The sequence below is a fragment of the Nuphar pumila genome, chromosome 7, assembly GCF_984573655.1.
Source record: "Nuphar pumila chromosome 7, dmNupPumi1.hap1.1, whole genome shotgun sequence".
NCBI lineage: Eukaryota > Viridiplantae > Streptophyta > Magnoliopsida > Nymphaeales > Nymphaeaceae > Nuphar > Nuphar pumila.
In genome coordinates this window covers 31,301,277-31,322,923 of record NC_143255.1, presented here as the reverse complement: position 1 = coordinate 31,322,923, position 21,647 = coordinate 31,301,277, and the positions used below count along the sequence as shown (strand labels likewise).

Sequence of the window (21,647 nt, the reverse complement as noted above, 5' to 3'; positions counted from 1 at the left end):
GCAGAGAAGGTCATTTAGCAAATGGAATAAAGATGACCGTGCATTGCTTGGTATCTTATGCTGCATGGCTCCCTAAAAACAATATGACGATGGCCACTCATTCAGCTATATATATATATATATATATATATATATATATATATATATATATATATATATATATATATATATAGAGAGAGAGAGAGAGAGAGAGAGAGAGAGAGAGAGAGAGAGAGAGAGAACGGTATTTCAATGGGTCAACAATGTTGAACCCAAAGAGAACAAAAGCAGAAAAATAAAAACAAAACAAAAACAAGCAGAGCCAAACAAGCCAAAAAAATGGCTCAGGCAGGAACCGCAAAACCAATAAAATCCAGAAGTAGCGAAGTGACCGCAGGAGGAAACGTTAGATCTGGAAGATGAATATGCAAAATCGCTTTAACTTCCACTAGGATTTTCTGAGCAAGATGATTAATGTTGACCGAAGATTCTCGAAAAAGGGCATCGTTGTGTGTCATCCAAACGAACCACCAAGTGGTAAATAACCACAACCTCCAGATTAACCGCCACCGCTTACTGCGTCGAAGGCAGACTGGACCCAAGATGAGGTCTAGCGCAAAGGATTCCTCCATAACCAAGACCTCCGGGTGCCTCCAAATCCTACGAAAGATCTCCACAAAGGTAGGGCAAGACCAGAAGAGGTGGAACGAGGATTCTTCAGCAGCATGACAAAGCACACACCAGCTCGAAAGCTGGAAGTCCCACCTCTTTAAGGTAGAGTGAGTTTGGACCTTATCGTGCAAGATTAACCAAGCCAGGACCTGAGAACGGGGTGAAGGGCCCTTCGCTCAGAGCGGAGATTTGGGCAACCAGGCCGCCCCCTGGGGAAGCAACGATCTATAGACTTTGCTGGTCAGAAACTTTCTGGTAGGAGCAATAGCCCAATGTACCTAATTACCAATATCGGCGGGATCCTCAAAATTATCGCTGAAGAACGCTAAAGCCGACCACCAAGACTTATGCAGATGGAAAAATGCTCCACGCCACGAGCGTAGAAAAATTGGAAGGAGAGAATGAAGCCCATACTTAGAGAGAAGAAAGGTAACACAAGGATTATCCGGTTGGTGAAAAAGTTAGCATTGCTTAGAGACTAGGGCAATACTCCTGAATTTGAGCGCAAGAACACCTAAACCGGCCATAGAACACGACAAGACCACTGAACGCCAGCCAACCATGTGGCGCTTACCCTTGAGATGACACCTAGACCAAAGGAATTCTGTCAGCAAACGCGTCAGCTGCTTCTTCAAACCCACAGACATCAGAAACATAGACATGAAGAATTCTGGAATGGTCGAGAGAACGTGCTTCATTAAAGTGAGGCGACCGACATACGAGAGATAAGAAGCTTGCCACGAGAGTAATTTGCGCTTAACTTTAAGAAGCGTCGAAGCCCAGGCTACAGAAGAAAAGCACTTAACTTGTAACGGCAAACCCAAGTACAACATAGGTAGCTCAGATATAACACAATTAAAAATCTTCATCCCAGTAGCTAACATAGAGAGTTGGACGTGGAACATAAAAAGAGAACACTTTTGCTTATTAAGAGAAAGGTCAGAAAGAGAGAAAAAAATTGAAGAATGAGCTTCGATCGAAGCATCTGCTGAACACTAGCGCGATAAAAAATGATCATATCATCATCATAAATAAGAGCATGAGCATGAAAGTCCTAGACCGGTAAGGGATCAACGAAACTACAGGCAGCGACCCGCTTAAGCAGCACAACAAGACCCTCGACAACCATATTAAACAATAAAGGCGAAAGAGGGCAACCTTGACGCAGACCCCACTCCAGCTTGAACTGTTTCCCAAAAGTTTCATTGATATTCAACATAGTTTGGGCATTCAAGACTAGTTACCTAACCCAACCAAAGAACCGACAACCAAACCCGAAGTTCGATAGCATTTGAAATAAAAATGGCCATTGAACAAAATCAAAGGCCTTATGAAAATCTAATTTAAGAACGAAAGAAGGTTGACCGCAAATATGCAAAGAGTGCACAACCTCGATTAGCATGATAAAAGAATGATGAACTCTCTTATTATGGATGAAGACAAACTGAGAGTCCGAGAAGATCTGCTGAGTTACCGATTTCAGCATGTTTGCCAAAACCTTGACAATCATACGGTAAAGAGCACTTGTCACCGAGATCGGGCATAACCGAGAGATATCTGAAGCATCGTCGTCTTTAGGAATAAGCAAAATAATGGCTAAGTGAAAAGGGTATGGCAGCCTAGAATTGCGATAAAAGTCATCGAAGAGGCTAACCACGTCCAGTTTGACAGAATTCTAGAAAATCCTGAAAAAGTCAACATGAAACCCATCAAAGCCGAGCGCTTTCCAACCAGACAGATCTTTGATAGCACAAAGGATCTAAACATCCAAGAATCTTCTTTGTAAAGCACATGCTTGGCCATGAGAGATCGCTCGTAGCACGACAGACCTAATATTCCCCTTCGCAACCACTAAAGAGGCATAAATAGACTTGAAATAATGCGTGATGGTCTGGTTGATGATAAGTTGATCAGAGAAAGAGGTGCCCTCAATAGAAATAGAAGGGATGGCCTTCCTCCGATGGCGGTGGGACGCATAGGAGTGAAAAAAATTAGTGTTACCATCATCAGCTTTGAGCCAATTCACCCTGGATCGCTGCTTCCAAAGGATTTCATCCCTGACTCTCCAATTATTCAACAGCATAGATGGCTCAATGGACCTGACTTGGAGACTCAAAAGTTGAGGTTCAGAAAAAGCGTTAGGGGAAGACATAGACTGGTACAATTTAGAAAGCTCACGCTCCCAAGCATCCAAATGCTAAAATTTCATAATGTTGCAATTATGGATCCAGACCCTGATATCCTTAGCAAGACATGAAAGCTTGTTGATAAGCCAAAGAGCAGCCCAATGCTCGACAGAAGGTTTAGACCAAGAGGCCAAAATAACCGAATTGAAATCCGGCTCCTGGAGCCACCATTGCTAAAAAAACAAAGCGCCTGGAGAAGGAGAATCCATCCCCCCAAAGAGTGATGAGCTGACCATGGTCAGAGATAGAGGGTGCAAGCAAGATACATTTAATGTCAGGGATGAGGTCCAACAAAGTGGGGGTGACAAATACCATGTCCAGAACTCGACAACATGGGCACGATCACCTATTCGACCAAGAGAAATGCTCACCGGTAAGAGGAAGAGGATAAAGGAGATGCCAGTGAATAGAGTCTTGGAAGCCTCGAATGAGGGATTAGGAAGGATGATAGAATTGGAATAATTAGGAGAAAGCATACAATTGAAATCACCCATAATAAGGTGGCATAAATCATTAGAAGTAACCACCTTATCAAGGTCATCCCAAAACACTGACCTCCTGTTAGCGAGGTTGGGTCCATAAACCACATACACCACTGCTCTCCGACCAACCGACTGTATGGTGAAGGCAACAGACAAAGAGTAGATACCCACGTTTAGCTGCGATAAATGTAAAGACTTCTTGCCAAAGAGGAGGATGCCGCCAACATGGTTGACCACTGACTTAAAGAAAAAATTTGCACCCCGCCAAATGGAAGAAGCGACCGCAAGTGGGATGTCATTCATTTTAGTTTCACAAATGGAAAAAAGGTCATGATTAGTCTGTCTAATCCAACTCGCCAAAAACAAGCGCTTGGAGGCAGAATTGAGGCCCCTAATATTCAAACAAACAAGCTTCATGGCACAAAATCTGAAAAGACCCGTGGCTGCTGCAACTTGAGCGATCTACAAGGAGACCAACCAGGAGAAACCGAATCTGAAAAGACAACCCTCCTTCATCTACTACAGCCAATGGGGGAACACTGAACATTCTCGACGGAAGAGTCATTCTATGAAGAACCGAACAAAATAGAAGGTGGCAGACAAAGGATATTCCCGAGAACATAATAGAGACAAAAAATAGTTGAATCCATGACAACCGATAGAGCTAACAACTGAGATGTGGAGAGAGAGATATTCAGCAGTCGAGCAGCGTCACTGATCTTAATACCCAAAAGGTGCGAATCGGGATGCAGATATAGCTTAAAGGAAGACAAGTGAGTCGACACACATCTTGACAGACCGCCATCGGGGCCAATGATAGGAGAAAAAACTGGACGTGAGGAATATGAGATAACTTTCGAAGCATGAGGAGAAAAAGGGTGAGGATAAAGAATCGAGAAGTCAATCACCATGCAGTTGTTGGCATGGTTGGAGATAGCATGAATCGCCACAATATGAATAGCAGGGTAAGCAAAATTCTAGGATGGAAAGAGAATGAAGAAAGAGATTGAACTAAGGCTACCATGAGCAAGACTGTCCACCCGTGCCACCGAGCATCAATTGGAAAGGGAGAAGGTCGAAGAAAACACCAGTTCTCAAGGATGCAAAGAAATGATCGATTGACCTCGAGCAAGCAAACCCGAAGGCGTCACCAACGAGACTTGGGAGGGCACGCAAGAATAAGCAGGTTGAGGGCCCTGCCTAGGAGGAAAAACAAGCGCCAGGTCTCGAGAAGAGAAATCATTGAAATGGTTAGACTGCATGGGGCCTTCCCCATGCAGAACGATCGACGTCCTGGAGAGGGATGAAAAAGGTGCCAGGTCCCAAGGAGACAAATTGATTGTATGATCTGTATTAGAGAAATCAATGTAGGCTTGGGCATAGGCATGCGAGTCCATACCAGGCGGCACGAGCGACAACGTTGAATGATGAAGGTCTGATTTCCCACTGCATTCAAGCATACCTGGAGGAGCCACTAAAGAGACTCGGAAAAGAGCGCCAGAAAAACCAGACCTGCACGAAACAACCAACGGTTGGGAGACACGTGTATCGAGAAGTTGAGCTAGAATGAGGGTATCCTTCATCGAAAAAGAGGCAAGGGAAGATGGAGACGAGGACTGAGAAACCTTAGCAATGGGCGACGACCGTATCGGGACCCAGATAGACCCAATCTTGATCGTGAGGAAGGAATCTGTCGGCTGCTGAAGATCACCAATTTGCACCCACGATGAGAAAGATAGGTGTCTGATTAGCCGAAGATGACTCCGGTGAGCATGAAAATGCCCCAACCTAGCGAGGGCTTGGGAAGGAAGAGACAACCCAATCGAGAGTGAAGGAGAGAAGGCAGAATGCCTGCACATCCAAACCGGGTGACGCCGAGATAAAAAAGAGGAATCACAATTGTGGCAGTGAAGACGCTTATGAAAATTCAGGGAGAAACAAGCAACACACCACCAATCCCCCTACCTGACAAGGCTTAACTGAGATCTAGAGCGAAGGGCATGGAAGAAACGCTGCCAATAAGAGGGAACCTACTGCCACAACTTATCTGTTGCCCGAATCGATGGCACACGAAAGAAGAATGGCAAAACCAACATTGCCTGAGCAGAGCACGCAGCGACAGGCTCCAACCTTACCCCACGTAGAAAATGCTGAACGTCTGAGATGTGAAGGGAGCCCACGACAAGGTAGGAGCGCAGCGATGCCGAAAGCAAAGAGAAAAATCTATATTTGAGCCTGAAAAGGAGTACAACGTCGATACCCTACCAGCGGAGAGCAAAGGCAGCCCCCTAGTCATTGATAGCAACCTGGATGAATTGAAGGGCTCATTGGTTCGAGGCCAACGAGCGATCTGGAGCGAGGCCCTAGAAATGGGCTGCTTGGAGGCACATAAGGAGAGAGAGGTGTGTTGCAAAATGGAGGTGAAGGGATCATCGAAAAAGATGATCACAACTCAGGATGAGATGGTGGAGGCCTAGGTCGCTATCCCCTACAGAGACCAGAGTACCCACCTCCTCATCCTCCTCAACAAAAGCAGGGTCAAAGAGATCTACCTCCCTTGAAGTGCGAGAGCAAGAGGCACCACTACGAGAAGTGCAAGTACAAGCTGGTGATGAAGAGGGTTATCCAGACGGCGAGGAGAAGAAGAGAGCAGCCGAAGCAACCTATTCCGTTGATCCCCAAAACCGCCAACATGTGATGATCAGGGTCCTGCTGTCCCTCCAACAACAAGCATAAGGTGGGCCAATTGAATGCCAACGAGAGAGAGAGAGAGAGAGAGAGAGAGAGAGAGAGAGAGAGAGAGAGAGAGAGAGAGAGAGAGAGAGAGAGAGAGAGAGAGAGACTCCATTGATATGGGGCGCGAGATGTAAACGGTTTGGATTTGGGTCGGATGTAGCCAATACCACATCCAACTAATTGGATATTGACCAAAAATATTCCACTTCAAATGGAGAAAAACTCATACCAAATCTGATTTTTTACATGTAGTCAGATTCAAATATCTGTCAAATCCAGATATCCATCGAATTCAGCAGCAAAAATAGAAAAGCATGTATGAATTTTATTAAAATCTATAAGGTTTTGGCTTACGGAACCTGACTAAACAAAGTTGGTTTCAATCGCATATTGGATAAAATCTGATTCATTGACATCCCTTATACGGGGGGCAAAGCATTAACATGTTGCAACAGGCCTCCACAGTGGCTCCACTCATCTGGGAAGGGTGCCTCATGATCATCGCCAAGCTGAATGGGAAGCCACGGGTTCAAAACACACAAGATTGTATCCCTTGCCATGAGGCTTAAGCTGGGTGCAGTCTCCAGTAAGCAAGGAGAAACTGGAGTGTTTTACACACCAATGAGTTCAAGAGTGAGTGAGAGGTGGTTTTCCCCCATTATCCAGAAAACAGAAAAGGATGAAAGAGTATATCCAACTGCCAAAGTGGAAATCAGTCGAACTGTAATGCCATTGGAGAAAAATCCCTCACGGATGGGCACCATTGAAAGTTTAATACAGCATCATTTTGGTTTCAAACAACAAACAATAGTTATATTTAATTTTATTACACTTGAAGAAGGTGATGTCCATTGGGCCAATATGAAAATTTATTTATTTTTTATCACATAAATACATTTTGAAGACTGAGGTTTCTTCCCCTTTCTAAAATATCCAGCCATTTTCATCCATGTTTCCAATCTGATCAAGCCATGTCTGATGCAAATGAACCCAAACGAACGGCTCTGTTTCCTCAGACTGTTTAACATTCGAAATGCAACCATCTCAGATGTATATCCACGTTAAAATTTATACGAAAAAAGAAACCAGACTATATATATCCAAACCAAATTACCTTGGATTGTAACAGCGCAGTTGCAACACAGCATTGCCGCTTTCCTTCTGGAATTAGATGCAGCAACAACAAATGAAATATGAGGAGCACACAAAGTTATACACAACCTAAGGCAACACAGAGGTGCATGTGCACACAAATTTCCAAGCATGCTATGGCTAAGGTTCATCGGTTGAATGTGTAGCAGGAAGCAGTAGGTGCGGACTGACAATGCCATAGGATTTAAGAATTTCAGCAACTAAAATTTATAATATGCATACTGATTGTATTCAAGCTGTTGGCTGGCTAGTTTGACACGTATACATAATAATATAAGACATGTATACATAATAATATAAGACAAACATATTACAATGAAGAATCCGAACAGTTCACTACATAAAGGCATAAAGACAACAAAGTTAAAATCAGATTACTACTTACAACAAATAATGAAGACAAAACTTTCCAAAACACGGCTTTACCTAGGCTCATAACATTTTCCCTGTAAATTGTGGAGGGAAATAAAGGAAAAAAAGGTGGATACAGATACAAAATTTCAAATCAAGGCGAAAAGAGTAAAGTGCTTACATTCCTATGAGACTTTTATGTATGATGCTTAAGCCTTGAGACATGGATGTGACAAGGAGAGGGATACACTTCTTGATGAGTCATATACCTGGTGAAAACAAGAATTTTAAATCTCAAGGTTCTTTGTCTGTAGTCTGCCTTGCACCTAAATCATCCTCCAATACTTCTACAGCACCTACAGTGGAGCTGATAAACCAACCGCCTTCCTTTTCTGCTTACTTTCAACTATGTGGAAGGCTTCCTGTAGGTCTGCAGCTTGATCTCACCTTACTGTGTTCTTATAGTTCCAGGTAGTAGTCATTTTACCACACTATGGTATGCAGCCTAACAAAAGTTCATGCTCATTTCAACCAAGTCCTGACTTCGCAGATATGGTTTTGGAACCCACCATAGGTGCGTGCATCTCTTGCATTGCATTGCATTGCATTGTTTCTTGTATTAAATCCATGCATTGAACATTGGATCAGCCCAATAATTTGTTTCCAACATGTTGAAGGAGTGTGGAGCTTGATTCCTACCTTGATATAAATCCTTAATTTTTGCAGATCCAACTTCGCGGTAAATTGGCGGGGGTTTCAGGGGGCAGCGCCCCCTGGCCGTAAGGTAGGAGTTTGGAGGCATGAGCCCCAAGGCAACATTATTTTGAAGGACAGTTTTGTAATTTTATCCAATAAGTGTAATGAAATATTCAATACACAAGTATAAGTCTTTTATGAGCAACAACAATACACATGAATAAGGACCACTTATGGGTCTACATACAAAACTCCATCACAAATGCCTCTTATGGGCAAGAACAACACATAAAAAATATAAAAATTTATTGGATGATTGCTTGAGAATGAGCATACAACAAGACTCTCCTTTATATAGAGAAGAGAGGTCATATAGAGCTCTTGGGAACCACCTCAACTGTTGGGACCTTGGGAACCGCCCCAACAGCTCTAATGGCTAAGGACCATTATGTCCTTAGCTAGAAATAAAAAGACAAAAACAGAAAATAAAAAGAAAACAAGTAAAAATACTAAAGCCCCTCTAATGGGCATAGCCTATTACACAAAGTGAAGTGACAACAATACCCCTAATAGGTATTACCTATTACAAGCTCAAGAAAAAAAATGTATATATATATATATATACAACCATATTATACACTTATATATATGCACAATTTAACACTCCCCCTCAAACTTATGGTATAATCACCGAAAGTTTGTCAAAAAATGAAACCGAAGAGAAGAAAGCGCCAAAGTTTGTCAAAAAATGAAACCGAAGAGAAGAAAGCGCCTTTGTGAAAAAGTCGGCTAACTGAAATTCTGATGTTACATATGATAGAATAATAGTCTTCTTAAGTTATTCTTCACGAACATAGTGGCAGTCCATCTCGATATGTTTAGTCCTTTTATGAAATGTGGTTGTCAGTTATATAAATGGTGCTCTTGTTATCACAACATAACTGCGAAAGTGACTTCATCAGCACTCCCATGTCTTTTAATAATCATCTCAACCATACCATTTCGGATGTCGTGGCAGTCATGGCGCGATATTCAACTTCAGTTGATGACAAAGAAATTTTGTGTTGCTTCTTACACTTCTAAGACACCAACGAGTTACCTATAAAGACACAAAAACCAATGGTTGAGTGTTTATCATTGGGATCTCCTACCCAATCAGAGTCAGTATATGCAGTGAATTCAAGCATGGTTTTAAAACTCACCAAGTCAACTCGTTGACTCGGCTCGGCTCGGCCCTCCAACGAGTCAACCCGACAAGGCAAACTCGGCTTGCCAAGACTCGGGCCTGACTCAGCCTGACTCGACCTGACTCGGCTTGACTCGGGCGGACTCGGGCGAGTTCTGGGATGTTTGAAATTTGTTTTTTCATTTGAGTTGAAACAAACATGGGATGAAGTACGGTTGTTACAGACAGAACATATGTTTTGTCTGTTATGTTCTAAGGGTCTATCCAATCTTGGACAAGCAATCAGACAGACCCTTAGGGTCTCTTGTGAGTGTGTCCTTAGTGGTCCTTGTGTTGGCTGATTTGGTGGACTGATGTGCTCATTGGATTTGTGGTATGTGTGCTCTTGAATCTTCCCTGTGTGTGTGTTAACTTCGTAACAGGTACTAGGTATCACTATCATAGCATAATCAACTATAATATTCATCATGTATTATCAGAAGCATAAAATTAAGGAACTAAGTATATGTTGGAAACTGGTAATTGGCCTTGTGGTAGCCAGTAGCTAGAAGTCACTAAAGAGAGGATTCGTAACGTTTCCATAAATTTCTACCAATAAGACAAATGTCAACAGAGCTTCACATAAGTTCTTGATTGCTTGACAATGCACAAAACCATCAAAATACAAAAATCCCGCTAATTCATAAGAAACAACATTAGGAACCAGTGTTCATAGGGAAAAGAGTTTTAGCTCTATTTGGGAGTGAACAACCAGAATTTTATATGCTGCATCTCTTTCGAGAATTTTTGTCATGCCACTTAATTTCATATTTTTCAACTTACACCATAGTTATTCTTCAACTTACTCCATAGTCCTTTGTCTAAAAAAGAAATTTGAAGGCTATTTAGCAGGCTATCCTAGAGTTTTTGCTACAACATTAGTTGCTTTTAATGACCTTTGTTCATTTGTCAAGGATGTACATTTATATATGGTCACATGGACAACAAAAAAGACACATGGCATGCCATTGTTGTTCAATTTTTCATTAAGAATATTGTATAAGGGGGCATGACACAAGGGTAACTGGTAAGTTGGGAATATTCTTGTGAGATAGTCTGGCAGAGATCATCCTATGCATTTTTCAATGCTACTGCTCTCTATGAATGGTTTAACTAGAAAATGACAAACCCAGGAAGTAATACAAGCAAAAACCAAGCTAATTTAGTTGATGCCAATTGTTATCAGTTCAAAAGCAACCTAAGAAAGAGTCACATCTCTCTCCCAGTTTCAGTGATTACATGCCTTAACACAACCCAAGGATCTCTTGTTTACTGAAAAACATGGTTTGAGACAAATTATAAATTGTTTTTCTTTTAAAATCAAAAGTTAACAAAACCCGGTCCGAGTCACCGAGTTGACCCGCCGAGTCACGAGTCAATAAAGAACGAGTCGAGTCCCGAGTCACGGGTTTTAAAACCTTGAATTCAAGAAAGGAGGAAGAAGACAAAATAATTCTTTTAGAAACATAATTTTGTAAATATCTAACAATACATATAACAATACTCATGTGAAGTGTAGTAAGAGAATGATGAAATTGGCTTACTGTATAAATAGCATGAGAGATGTCAAGTCAGGTAATGGTCAAGTAGGTAAGAGCCCCAATCATTTGGCTGTACGGAGTGGAGTCATCCAGGAGTGTCCCATCATCGATTTTCATCTTGGCATTGATAACTTCAGGAGTATCCACCGTCTTCTCATATGAAATGCTAACTTGTCAATAATCTCAGTAGTAAACTTGGATTGAGTTAGAAAATATCATCTAGATGAGTATGCTACCTCAATCCCTAAAAAATATCTAAGCCTAGGTCAATTATTTCAAATTTTTTTCAAAACATTTTTAATATGAATAACTCCCTGTTTGTCTCTTCCAGTAATGATCATATCATCAATATAGAGAAGAATAATCACAATACCGGCATCAGAATGCTGAACAAACATAGCAGTGTCAATATAACATGATTTAAAATCAATATTAAGCATAAAAAATTACAAGCCTTGGGGGCTTGTTTCAAACCATACAAGGATGAAAAACCTTTCCTGCACAAATTTCATATCCTGGCTTAGGACCCGTATAAACTTCTTACTTTAACTCACCATTCAGGAAGACATTTTTAACATCAATTTGGTAGATATACTAATTTTTAATGGCGGCTACAACTATAAGGGATCTAACTTTGATCATCCTAGCTATAGGTGCAAATGTTTCATCATAATCAATATCGTATTCTTCTGAAAATCCCTTGGCAACAAGTATAGCCTTATATCTTTCTAAGGAACCATCACTCTTAGTTTTTACTTTATAAACCCACATACAACCTATAGATTTTTTCCAGATGGTAAATCTTCTATTTTTTATGTGTGAGAATTTCTAAGGCTTCAAGTACATAGTTGATAGCATCTATCCATTCAAGATGATCTTTGGCCTTTTGTAGAAAATAGGTCCATAATAAGATTTTTTTTTGGCTAGACAAGCTCTATATTGAGAAGAAAAAAAAATCATATGAAACAAATCTATGTGGAGGTTTGGATTCCCTAATGGTTCTCCTAAGGCCACTAAAATCTTGTGACTCGAGGTTAGAATATTTGTCTAAAGCACTAGGTTGAGTCTCAGTGTCTCTTTTTCTATAATGAAAGAGATTAGGTTTATTATTATCTAAATTATGGTCCTCGTTAGCAGGAATATGAATCATAGGTTAATGATGACCAAAACAAATAGAATCTTCATTAGGAAGTAACTCAAATAAGAAAGAATAGTCTCTCATTTTCTTAGGCACATTTTGATCAAAAAGACATTCTTTTTCCAAAAAGATAACATTCCTGGAAAAGTCTACCATTTTTTATGTCATAACATGTAAATTCTTTTTGGGTCTCACCATACCCAAGAAAAACACGAGGAATGACTCTAGGGGACAACTTAGCATTTTTGCATTTTTGTTTGTAAAAACAAAACATGAACAACCAAAAGTTCTTAATCTAGAAAAATCAGGAGGAAGTTTGTAAAGTTTTTCGAAATGAGTGATATTTTGAAGTTTTACCGAAGGAATTTGATTTATGAGATAAACAGTGGTAAGTGCGGCTTCAGCCCAAAATATTTTTGGAACATTTTTGGAAATAAGTAAGGTCTTGGTGGTCTCTATGATGTGTCTATGCTTCCTTTCGGCTAAACCATTTTTTTGGAGGTATAAGGGCAAGATCTTTGGTGAACAATGTCATTAGTTTTTAAATATTTTCTAAAATCATTTGACATAAACTCTCTCCTAGAATCAGAGCGAAAAGTAATAATATTGGCTTGAAATAAATTTGTAACCAAGTTATGGAAGAATTTAAAGGTCTCAAAAACTTTATTTTTATGCCTAAGAAAATAGATCTATGTAAATCGTGAATAATCATCAATGATTATTACATAATAAGCAAGGCCACCTTTAGATGTAACAAGAATCGAATCCCATACATCTGAATGAATTAATTCAAGTAGTTTAAAAGAAAAAACAGTTCTTTCTTGGAAAGGAATGACCTTCATTTTGCCAAGAATGCAATAAGTACAATCAATTTTTTCATTACAAAATTTTCTCAAATGAGGTAAATTGAATAATTTGAAAATACTAGGATATCCTAATTTTTTATGCCACAAAATAATATCCAAATTTTGTACATTGAGACAAAGGAGTTTTTGGTGGAATTAGCCGGTCCATGTAGTAGAGATCCTCTTCCTTAATCTGCATCCTAGACTGGAGATCTTGTATTACGCATTGATTAGATGATAAAGAAATCTTACAGTTATGGTTGGCAATTTGAGAAACGGGGAGAAGATTTAAATTAAGTTTTGAAATAAATATAATTTTTGAAATAACAAAATTTATTTATTTTTAATTTAATTTTCATTGGCTTTATTTCAAGAGAAGAGCCATCCACAGTAAAAACATCAGATCCACTTGAATTATTTTTTAATTCATAGAGTAAAGAAATTTTAGGGGTCATATAAATAGAAGCACCAAAGTCTAAGAACCAAGGTATTTTACTTGGGGGAGAAGACGAGGAAACAATGACATCCGTAGTAGAAGATGATGAACCTTTAAAAAGTGTCCATTCTGGTCTTCTTGTGATGAATCTACACTCGTCGCTCTTCGTTCATCTCTTCCTTTGAATTTAGAATAATAAGGCTTGATATGCCCTAATTTGCCACAATTATGACAAATAATCTTTTTTATCCCTTGATCACTATGTGGCCTCTTGAAGTTGGATTTGTAAAAATGAGGAGGCCTATAAGAGTAAGTGTTGGCTCCGAGTCTTGAGAACTCCAACACATTTTCCTTGGCTTCTTTTGGCTCTAACATATTTTTCATGATGTTCAACCTTGTTTCTTCCATACATACTTGAGCCAAAAACCTCATGTTGAGGTTGAGAATCTCCCTTGTTGCGATGAGTTATATTGATCCATACTTGCTCGAATTCGGGTTTAAGGCCTTGCATAAATTAGAAAAATTGTTCTTCCAAAATTTGCTCTTTTCTACGACGAGCATCATCAGAAGTATCCCAAATGGGTTCAAACTTGGCCATTTGGTCCCACAGTTTCTTTAGAGAGCTATACTATTCATATACATTTTTATCATTTTGTTTGCAAATATGGACCTTGTTGTGAATCTCCCATTGTGAGCACCATCCTTTTGGGTGTAAGTTTGTTTGATATACCCAAGCTAGGTCCGCTCTCTCAAATTCTAGAATGTTTTCACATTGATCGGTATTCATACTTTCAATAAATAGGGAAAGAACTTTGGCATGACCTACTTCCCATTCTTTTTGCTCCTTCTTGTATTTAAGAAGAGCCTTGTCTTTTTCAAGGCTTTTAAAATTTCTTCTTTAGGCCCACCATCTTCAATAATAATTTGGCAAGAGATGGTTGAGGTTCCAGAGTGGAACCATCAATCAAATGCCATAGCTCCTTTCTCACTAGTGGCCCATACATTATAGTTGGTCCCATCAAATTTGATGGAAACAACGGTTACAACTTCTTTATTGACCAAAGAGGTAAGAAGAAATAGCTAGAAAGAAGGAGGAAACAAAGGTAGAGAGAAGAAGAAAATGGAGAATGTTGATGGCATGTTTTCCAAGGTAAGAAACTAAGTCTCCGTCGTCTTTGAGGTTCTACTATGCACTCTTTCAATGCAACTTCCAATGATGGAGTCTCAAGGCTCAGATACCATATAATGAAATATCCAATACACAAGCAGAAGCATCTTATGGGAAAAAACAATACACATGAACAAGGACCACTTATGGGTCTAAATACAAAACTCAATCACAAATGCCTCTTATGGGCAATAACAACACACAAAAAAATATAGGAATTTATTGGATAATTGCTCGAGAACAAGCATACAACAAGGGGATTTTATATAGAAAAGAGAGGTCATATAGAGTTCTTGGAACCACCCCAACAACTATAAATATAGCCGTTGGGACCTTGGGAACCACACCAACAGCTCTAATGGCTAAGGACCATTATGTCCTTAGCTAAAAATAAAAAGACAAAAACAGAAAATAAAAAGAAAAAAAGTAAAAATACTAAAGTGCCCCTAATGGGCACAACCTATTACATAATGTGAAGTGACAACAATATCCCTAATGGGTATTACCTATTACAAGCACAAGAAAAATATATATACATATTTATATGTATATATATGCATATACAATCGTATTATACACCTATATATGTACAATTTAACAATAAATTGCCCTAGACTCCATGTATTTAAAGAGAGCAATCCACCTTTTGTAAGGTGTGCTGTATCGCAATCTAAATAGAAGATCTCAGTGCAGCCGTGAACGTAACCACATAAAATCCTTGTTCTTCATGTGGTTGATTTCTTTCTCTTCCATTTTTTGTTTGTTTGATTTATTGATAATGCATTGAGTTGTTCCCAACACATGGCAACCCATCTTCAGATCATTCAGCATGCTAAATGAATAGTTTATCATCTTCATGTTCTCCAATTATGTATCTATCAAGCAACTTAGTAGTACATTCTTTTAGACACTGGTTGACCCAATGATTCAAACTGTAACACACACAATGACACAGAGAGGGATATGACAATATAAGTGATATGAGCATGTTAATTTTGTCAAAAGTAGGATAGAGGGATAAGTTTATATATTCAAATTATTTATGCCCACCTCCATAGATGGCATAAGGCATGATGATTATGATTTTACAGACACTATTGATCAAGTCCGACACAAGCTGAACAATGTGTTCTCCTGTGTTCTGAACCTTCTGGTGTTTATGTTTTTTTTTATATTTTACTCAGAGAAACCGCCCCAAGTGCAGAGACCTAGTCGTGCTGGCTCAGCCAGACATACTTACGGTCGCTGTCCTGTCAGCGTAAAACTCCGAAGGTTTAACCCTCGACCCCAGGGAGTCGCCAAGCTTCGGCTTATTCAGGTGTTTATGTTGAATGAAGCATCCATGTGACATAGGAATCGAGCATCATAACAAGACTGTTCACCAGAAAAAAGAAATTAGCCAACTTTCATGCACATCGATTAACTAAACTAACCATTTATATCCTATCCCCCCTTTATGTTCAGATCTTCTTGAATCCATGAAGTAGCTACCCTCAGATAAAAAAAAGAATCCAGTGGCAGACTGTTAGATGGATATGTCACTTAAATAGGACTCTTATGAGGGTCCAATGTGATAGTTAGAAGATTCATTCAGACTATCTTTAACCAAGAGATCTCCAGTTTGAATGCCACAAACAGCCTACATTTCCAAGCAAAGAAAAAGTAGAATCTTTCACCTACATTATGGAAGTCACACAAGTCATTTTCAGCTAAAGGGATATAATAACAGAAAACTCATACTAAATTACAACTTGCTGGTAAAATGCTGGAGACATAATTTTGGGCAAATATATACTGTAACAGTTTGCAAAAGAATGAAAAGTATATACAACATTGAATTTTGTGAATCTCATCATAGTTTGCAAGCTTCATTTTTAAGATACCTTTTTAATGCTTTCTAAATGAACAAAACATACAAGAGATTGCATGTTGCCAACAGTTTCTAAATGGCATAGTAGATTGAGATTTCTTAAGTCTAGTATCACTCACCAAACAACTCCCACTTATTAAACTTCACAAGCCAAGAATCAGACCCAAGTTGTGCAGTTGAAACCCTGTCGATCCATATTCTGAACTGTTTTCCCTGCTTATCGCCATAATGCTGCCTCAATGCGTCTGCAGCTTCATAGAGTGACTGTTCAACACCCCATGGGCAGACGATAATTCCACTTGGATACTGCCAAATAAAAAAAGAATTAGAAACCTATGACTAGAAAAGAAATCAGAAAAACATAAACTTGCATCTTCTTTACAGTTATAGATGGTTAAAACTTAATGACAGTCCTATTCTAAGGGGAAGATATACTTGAAAACAAAAGAAAACAAGTTTAAGAATTAAGAAGGCATGACACACAAAGTTTCTTTTAATATCTTGGAGATGATTCTCTGAATTTCCAATGTCCGCTCGACGCCATCTTTCATACAGTCCATAGAGCTTCACCACTGCATGCCCAAGAGTGAATTCTTCTGTCATGCACTGGGAATAGTCAACAATGTCCCTTGGAGAGGTGTTGGGCCCTAGCTTAAAATGACCAATAGCTTGTATAATTCCTGCTGCACATCGCTCACTTGCATGAATTATTTGAGGATTGTTTTTGGCATTTATTGCATTCACTAGTTCCTGTTGAGCATTGCTGACCTGTACATTGACAGACAAAATAAATTGGAAAAATGCATTCCAAGTAGTGTACCAAGTAAAGATGCATGCAGTGAGCAGGGGCAGTTTCCCTTTATTCTCAATCACTTCAAACAAGTTGGTGCCTTCCATTGTGCTAAATTTTCATTTGTTCGTCACAGGGGCAGTTTCCATTTGGCATCCCTAGGGTCAATAGTAACTCAATGCCTCGTTGGAGACTCCCATAAAAGTAAGATGGGTGTACATATTATTGTAGCTGGTAACATGAGCATATGCCTTATGCCTAATCCACAAGTTCCACCAGACATACAAAGAAAAATACCATCAGATTGCAGGCTACCTACCATAACACCATACACATCTGGAACACTGAACAATTCTTCATCATTACGAGAATCACCACACACAAGAGTCTTCATGGGAAGTCTTCCATCAGCGTTAAACTTTTTCATCAAATATTCTAAAGCTTGACCTTTGCCAGCCCCTTGCGGTAAGATGTCCAGAGCAATGTTGAGACTATAAATGAATTTCACGTCCAGCTGAAAAGGTGAACAAGAATGAAAGTTAGTTATCAAGGTTGGGGTAGCTTCCAATATAACAAACAAATAAGCCAGTCACATTAAGCCAAAAGACACAACATACATGTGGTGGCTGGGAAGAGAAGGGGGGCAGGGGTTGTAGTGCGAGGAGGGATGGTGTCTAAATACATAGAGAGTTTGTTCCTCAGGATTTTAGCATAGGCTTGAGTGTCAGGATTGATATATTACCCCATGATTCTTTAGCTTTGTTGAAAGGGTGGTGATTGCGTCCTGGGAATATTCCTCGTCAACATAGAAACTAACCTTGTAAGGTCGTTGCTCAGATTCTGGCTGTGGTCATCTCATGAAGTCACGAAAGAAGTCAGATTGGGACATCATTAAGAAAACACTTTTACTAAACCTCCATACTTCTTGATCAAATGCAATAGAAAACAAATGTTACTATGATCCTTCACATCATGCCATCTTTACCAAAGTCTAGAAAAGAACAAAACTCATACCTGGAACTGGAGATAGGGAAGGTTGGATGCTTCCGCAACAACTATATTCCTATCCCAATTCTGGTTCAGAAGATGTTCCCACCCATCATCTGGCAACATAGCCTCGCCATAACTTATCTCAGTCCCCACAGACATTACAGTTATATCAGGAGTCAGCAATGGTTTAGTCTCCCTCAATTGTTTGTAAAGTATGGGTGATCTTCCACTAGAAAAAACTAACAGAGAGTCATGCCGGTAATGTGCTTCCCATAAGGCATTAAACCTAAGCAATGACAAATTCTCTGGATCATCATGATCAACCTGCAGATAAAAAAAAAGAGATTGTCTACACTTTAGAAAGCTAAATGACTCTGAATCTAATCTAGATTTAGCACACCCATCTAGACAATATGATAAAAAAGAAAAACGATGAAAGCCATACCATCGTATCATCAAGATCTGAAACCATCATGACACGAGCAGGACCATTCAATCTTTCCATTCTTTTAAATGCAACAACCTCGTATACTGTGAAATGACAGATGAAAGTTCTCCAAATAGAAAACATTATTTAGAGAAGAAACACAAAAATGTATATGCCAAGAATTTTGGTCCTGGTGAAGAATCAAAGAAAACATTGCCACCAATTGTGCAAACATGCAAACAAGTTCATCAAAATATATAAATATAAATATATATTTATACAATAAATATACACACATGAGCACACACACACATATATAGAGAGAGAGGTTACTCCTACCTGGCATAAAGGAATGGACAGTCCTTATTTTAAAATTTTTCTTTTTGGTTCTTTTTTTGGAATCTGACCTTACAGATGTGGTCTACATGGTTTGTTCAATAGGAATCAGCTTTTGGATTATCCCAATATAACATGTGTGTAGGTTTTCGTAAGACTTCAAAAATCAACAATCCAGAATTTTCATCGATTTTAACTCATAAAATCATATTTTTTCATTGAAAAGGCACAATCCAATAACTAATTCTTAGCAAATGGATCATATATATATATATATATATAGGAAAACTGAAATATGTAAACCAACAAAATATGTAAACTAATATGAATCGAGATTTTCAGTGTTTTTTGCAAATCTAACCCTTCAGATGCATTCGGCATGGTCAATGCTTGGATTCGACTATTGGATCATCCTAATCGGATCAAGAAATGTGATCAAGCCTTAAAAGATCATTTTTATACATTGTAATCAGATGATCTAAGAGTCTATTTCTATAAAAATCAAGCATCTAGATCGCACCCGCATGGTAAAATTTTAGAAAAAGTTAAAAAAAAAACTTATGAAAAACTCGGTGTATACCGGTCTACATATTTTCTGGTTTACATATTCCAGTTACCCTATATATAGTAAACCATTTATCTTGCGGATTGTCCCAGACCCTTTTGAAAAATGCACTAACATGTGTTTTTTTGTTTAATCCAAACCTATAGATGTGTTTATCATTACTTATTCACTAAGAACCATGCTTCAGACCCAATCAATTTAACATGAATTCTTGATTTTTAGTTAATTAAGTTTTTGGTGTAATATAAATCATTGATTTTTTTTTGGTAAGCTAAAAGCCCATGAAAACATGAAAAATCTTTAAACTAATACATGTTTTCTACTAAATAAAGCATAGGGATCACATTTATGGGTCTAGATTAAGTAAAAAGGACATGCAAATATGTTTTTTAGGAGAATCTGAGATGGTCTGGAAGATAAATGATTTGGAACTTATACATTACATATATATATGCCCATAGTTACCAGAAGGCTCTTGCTACATGGGGAAGCTTTCTTCGAAAGTGGGAAACTCATTGCTTCCTTGAAAGAAATGAAAGCTTTGGGAAACCTGCCATTGAAATATGGGAAACTCGATACCCTTTAGTGGGAAGATTGCTTCCTCCTTCCCAAATCGATTCTCTTTCAGTTCCTTAATGTTTCCCTCTTTCTTCTTATCACTTTTCAGTTGTCACTCGCTTCCCCCTCACTTATAATTTTCATATTAGAAAAATAAACCTTTTATAACAAGCTTGTGTGTTGGTTTTTGTAACTTTCTATACTTGTGTTCATGTAATTTCTCATTTACTTGCATTTTTTTTTATATTTACACTGAGAAACTGCCTCCAAGAATAGAGACCTAGCCGCGCTGGCTCTGCCTGCCGTAATTACTCACTGTCTTGGCAGCGTAAAACTCTGTGGGCTGACCCCTTGTTCCCAGGGAGTTGCCACGCTTCAGAAAAGTTTAAGAGGCACTATTTTTTTTACTCGGAGAAACCGCCCCAGGTGCAGAGACCTAGCAACGTTGGCTCAGCCTGCCGTACTTACATTTGCTTGTGTTTCCTCTTCAATGTTATACTACTTTTTAACACTAGTTTCACTGCTCCTGCCTCACACATTGCTTCTCGTATTCATTTTGCTTCCTGGTAACTATGACTTTGCCTATTAACAGGAGGTAACCTCAATCTTGAAAGATATTATGTTGGAATTATGCGTGACGAGAAAAAAAAAATGCAGAATTCTTGAGAAATCAGCGTACGATTTACTGAAATTCCGGAACCTAAAGAACTCAACAACTAAATAACCACAGAAACACCTACATCTCAAAATATGGCACGTGCACTTGAAGTATATAATAACCACGCTTAACAGATTGAAGGATGCAAATCACACTGTTCTGATCAGAGAAAACTATAGAAAAAGCAAAAAGAAGAAACACCCACAATACGAATCATGGTGAATCAGCAAACTACGACCCAGAAATCCCGTAATACGAATAAATAAGCGATCAGAACCACCAATCATGGAATTCACCAATCAACAAACTAAAAAACATAGCAAAATATAAAGCCATAATGACAAATTTCAGGATGGAGAAAGCATACCCAGAAGAGAAATCACTCCAAGAGCCTAAAATGATTTCTGAATTCACCCTTAAGCTTTGAGGCAAAATGCTCAAATTTCAGTGGGGAGCAAGGGAACCAACGAAGAGAAAAAAGGGAAAAATATGAAAAGAAGAGAGACAATAGCAACGGAAGGAGACATATATATATATATATACATACAGAGAGAGAGAGAGAGAGAGAGGAATATTACTACGAATGAGAATATAAATGAATAATATCCCTTTCTAGTTTGGTTCCATTCCCACCATTTCTCTCGTTGTCCGTTGGCTTTCGATGTAACGTGAAAGAGGTGTTCTTTCTGTTCTACTATTTTAAAAGGCATTAAATATTTTTCCTTCTTTGATGACGAACAAATATAAAACTGTCGGCGCTTTCAGGTGGGTTTGGTACAATGTTGTCAGAATCGGTTTGGGGTCTGAAACGATTTGGAAAATGATTTAAAATCGAACTGAATCAAT

At 38.9% G+C, this 21,647-nt stretch overlaps 1 protein-coding gene and 1 pseudogene across 1 annotated transcript; one reads left to right on the top strand and one right to left on the bottom strand.

Moving 5' to 3' along the window:
- Positions 1-5,733: 5,733 nt before the first annotated feature.
- Positions 5,734-6,017, top strand: LOC149831766 (NADH dehydrogenase [ubiquinone] 1 beta subcomplex subunit 7 pseudogene; annotated as a pseudogene).
- A 764-nt stretch (positions 6,018-6,781) lies between these two features.
- LOC149831765 (sucrose-phosphatase 1-like) lies at positions 6,782-18,801 on the bottom strand. Its single transcript, XM_090012221.1, has 8 exons — positions 18,703-18,801; positions 18,282-18,581; positions 18,010-18,111; positions 17,587-17,781; positions 16,961-17,245; positions 16,597-16,783; positions 7,170-7,216; positions 6,782-7,072 (listed from the first exon to the last, which is right to left on the bottom strand). Exons 1-8 carry the CDS (start codon positions 18,760-18,762, stop codon positions 6,980-6,982), a joined length of 1,269 nt encoding a protein of 422 aa, XP_089868347.1. The 5' UTR covers positions 18,763-18,801; the 3' UTR covers positions 6,782-6,979.
- Positions 18,802-21,647: the final 2,846 nt, after the last annotated feature.

Excerpts from the sequence above, each read along its gene's own strand:
- LOC149831765 (XM_090012221.1), bottom strand. The coding sequence starts at position 18,762 with ATGGAAAGATTGAATGGTCCTGCTCGTGTCATGATGGTTTCAGATCTT. Across the intron at positions 17,782-18,009 it reads CAAAGCTAAAGAATCATGGG|CTGGACGTGAAATTCATTTA; the intron begins GTAATATATCAA and ends TCACCTTTTCAG. Across the intron at positions 16,784-16,960 it reads AAGATATTAAAAGAAACTTT|TATCCAAGTGGAATTATCGT; the intron begins GTGTGTCATGCC and ends TTTATTTGGCAG.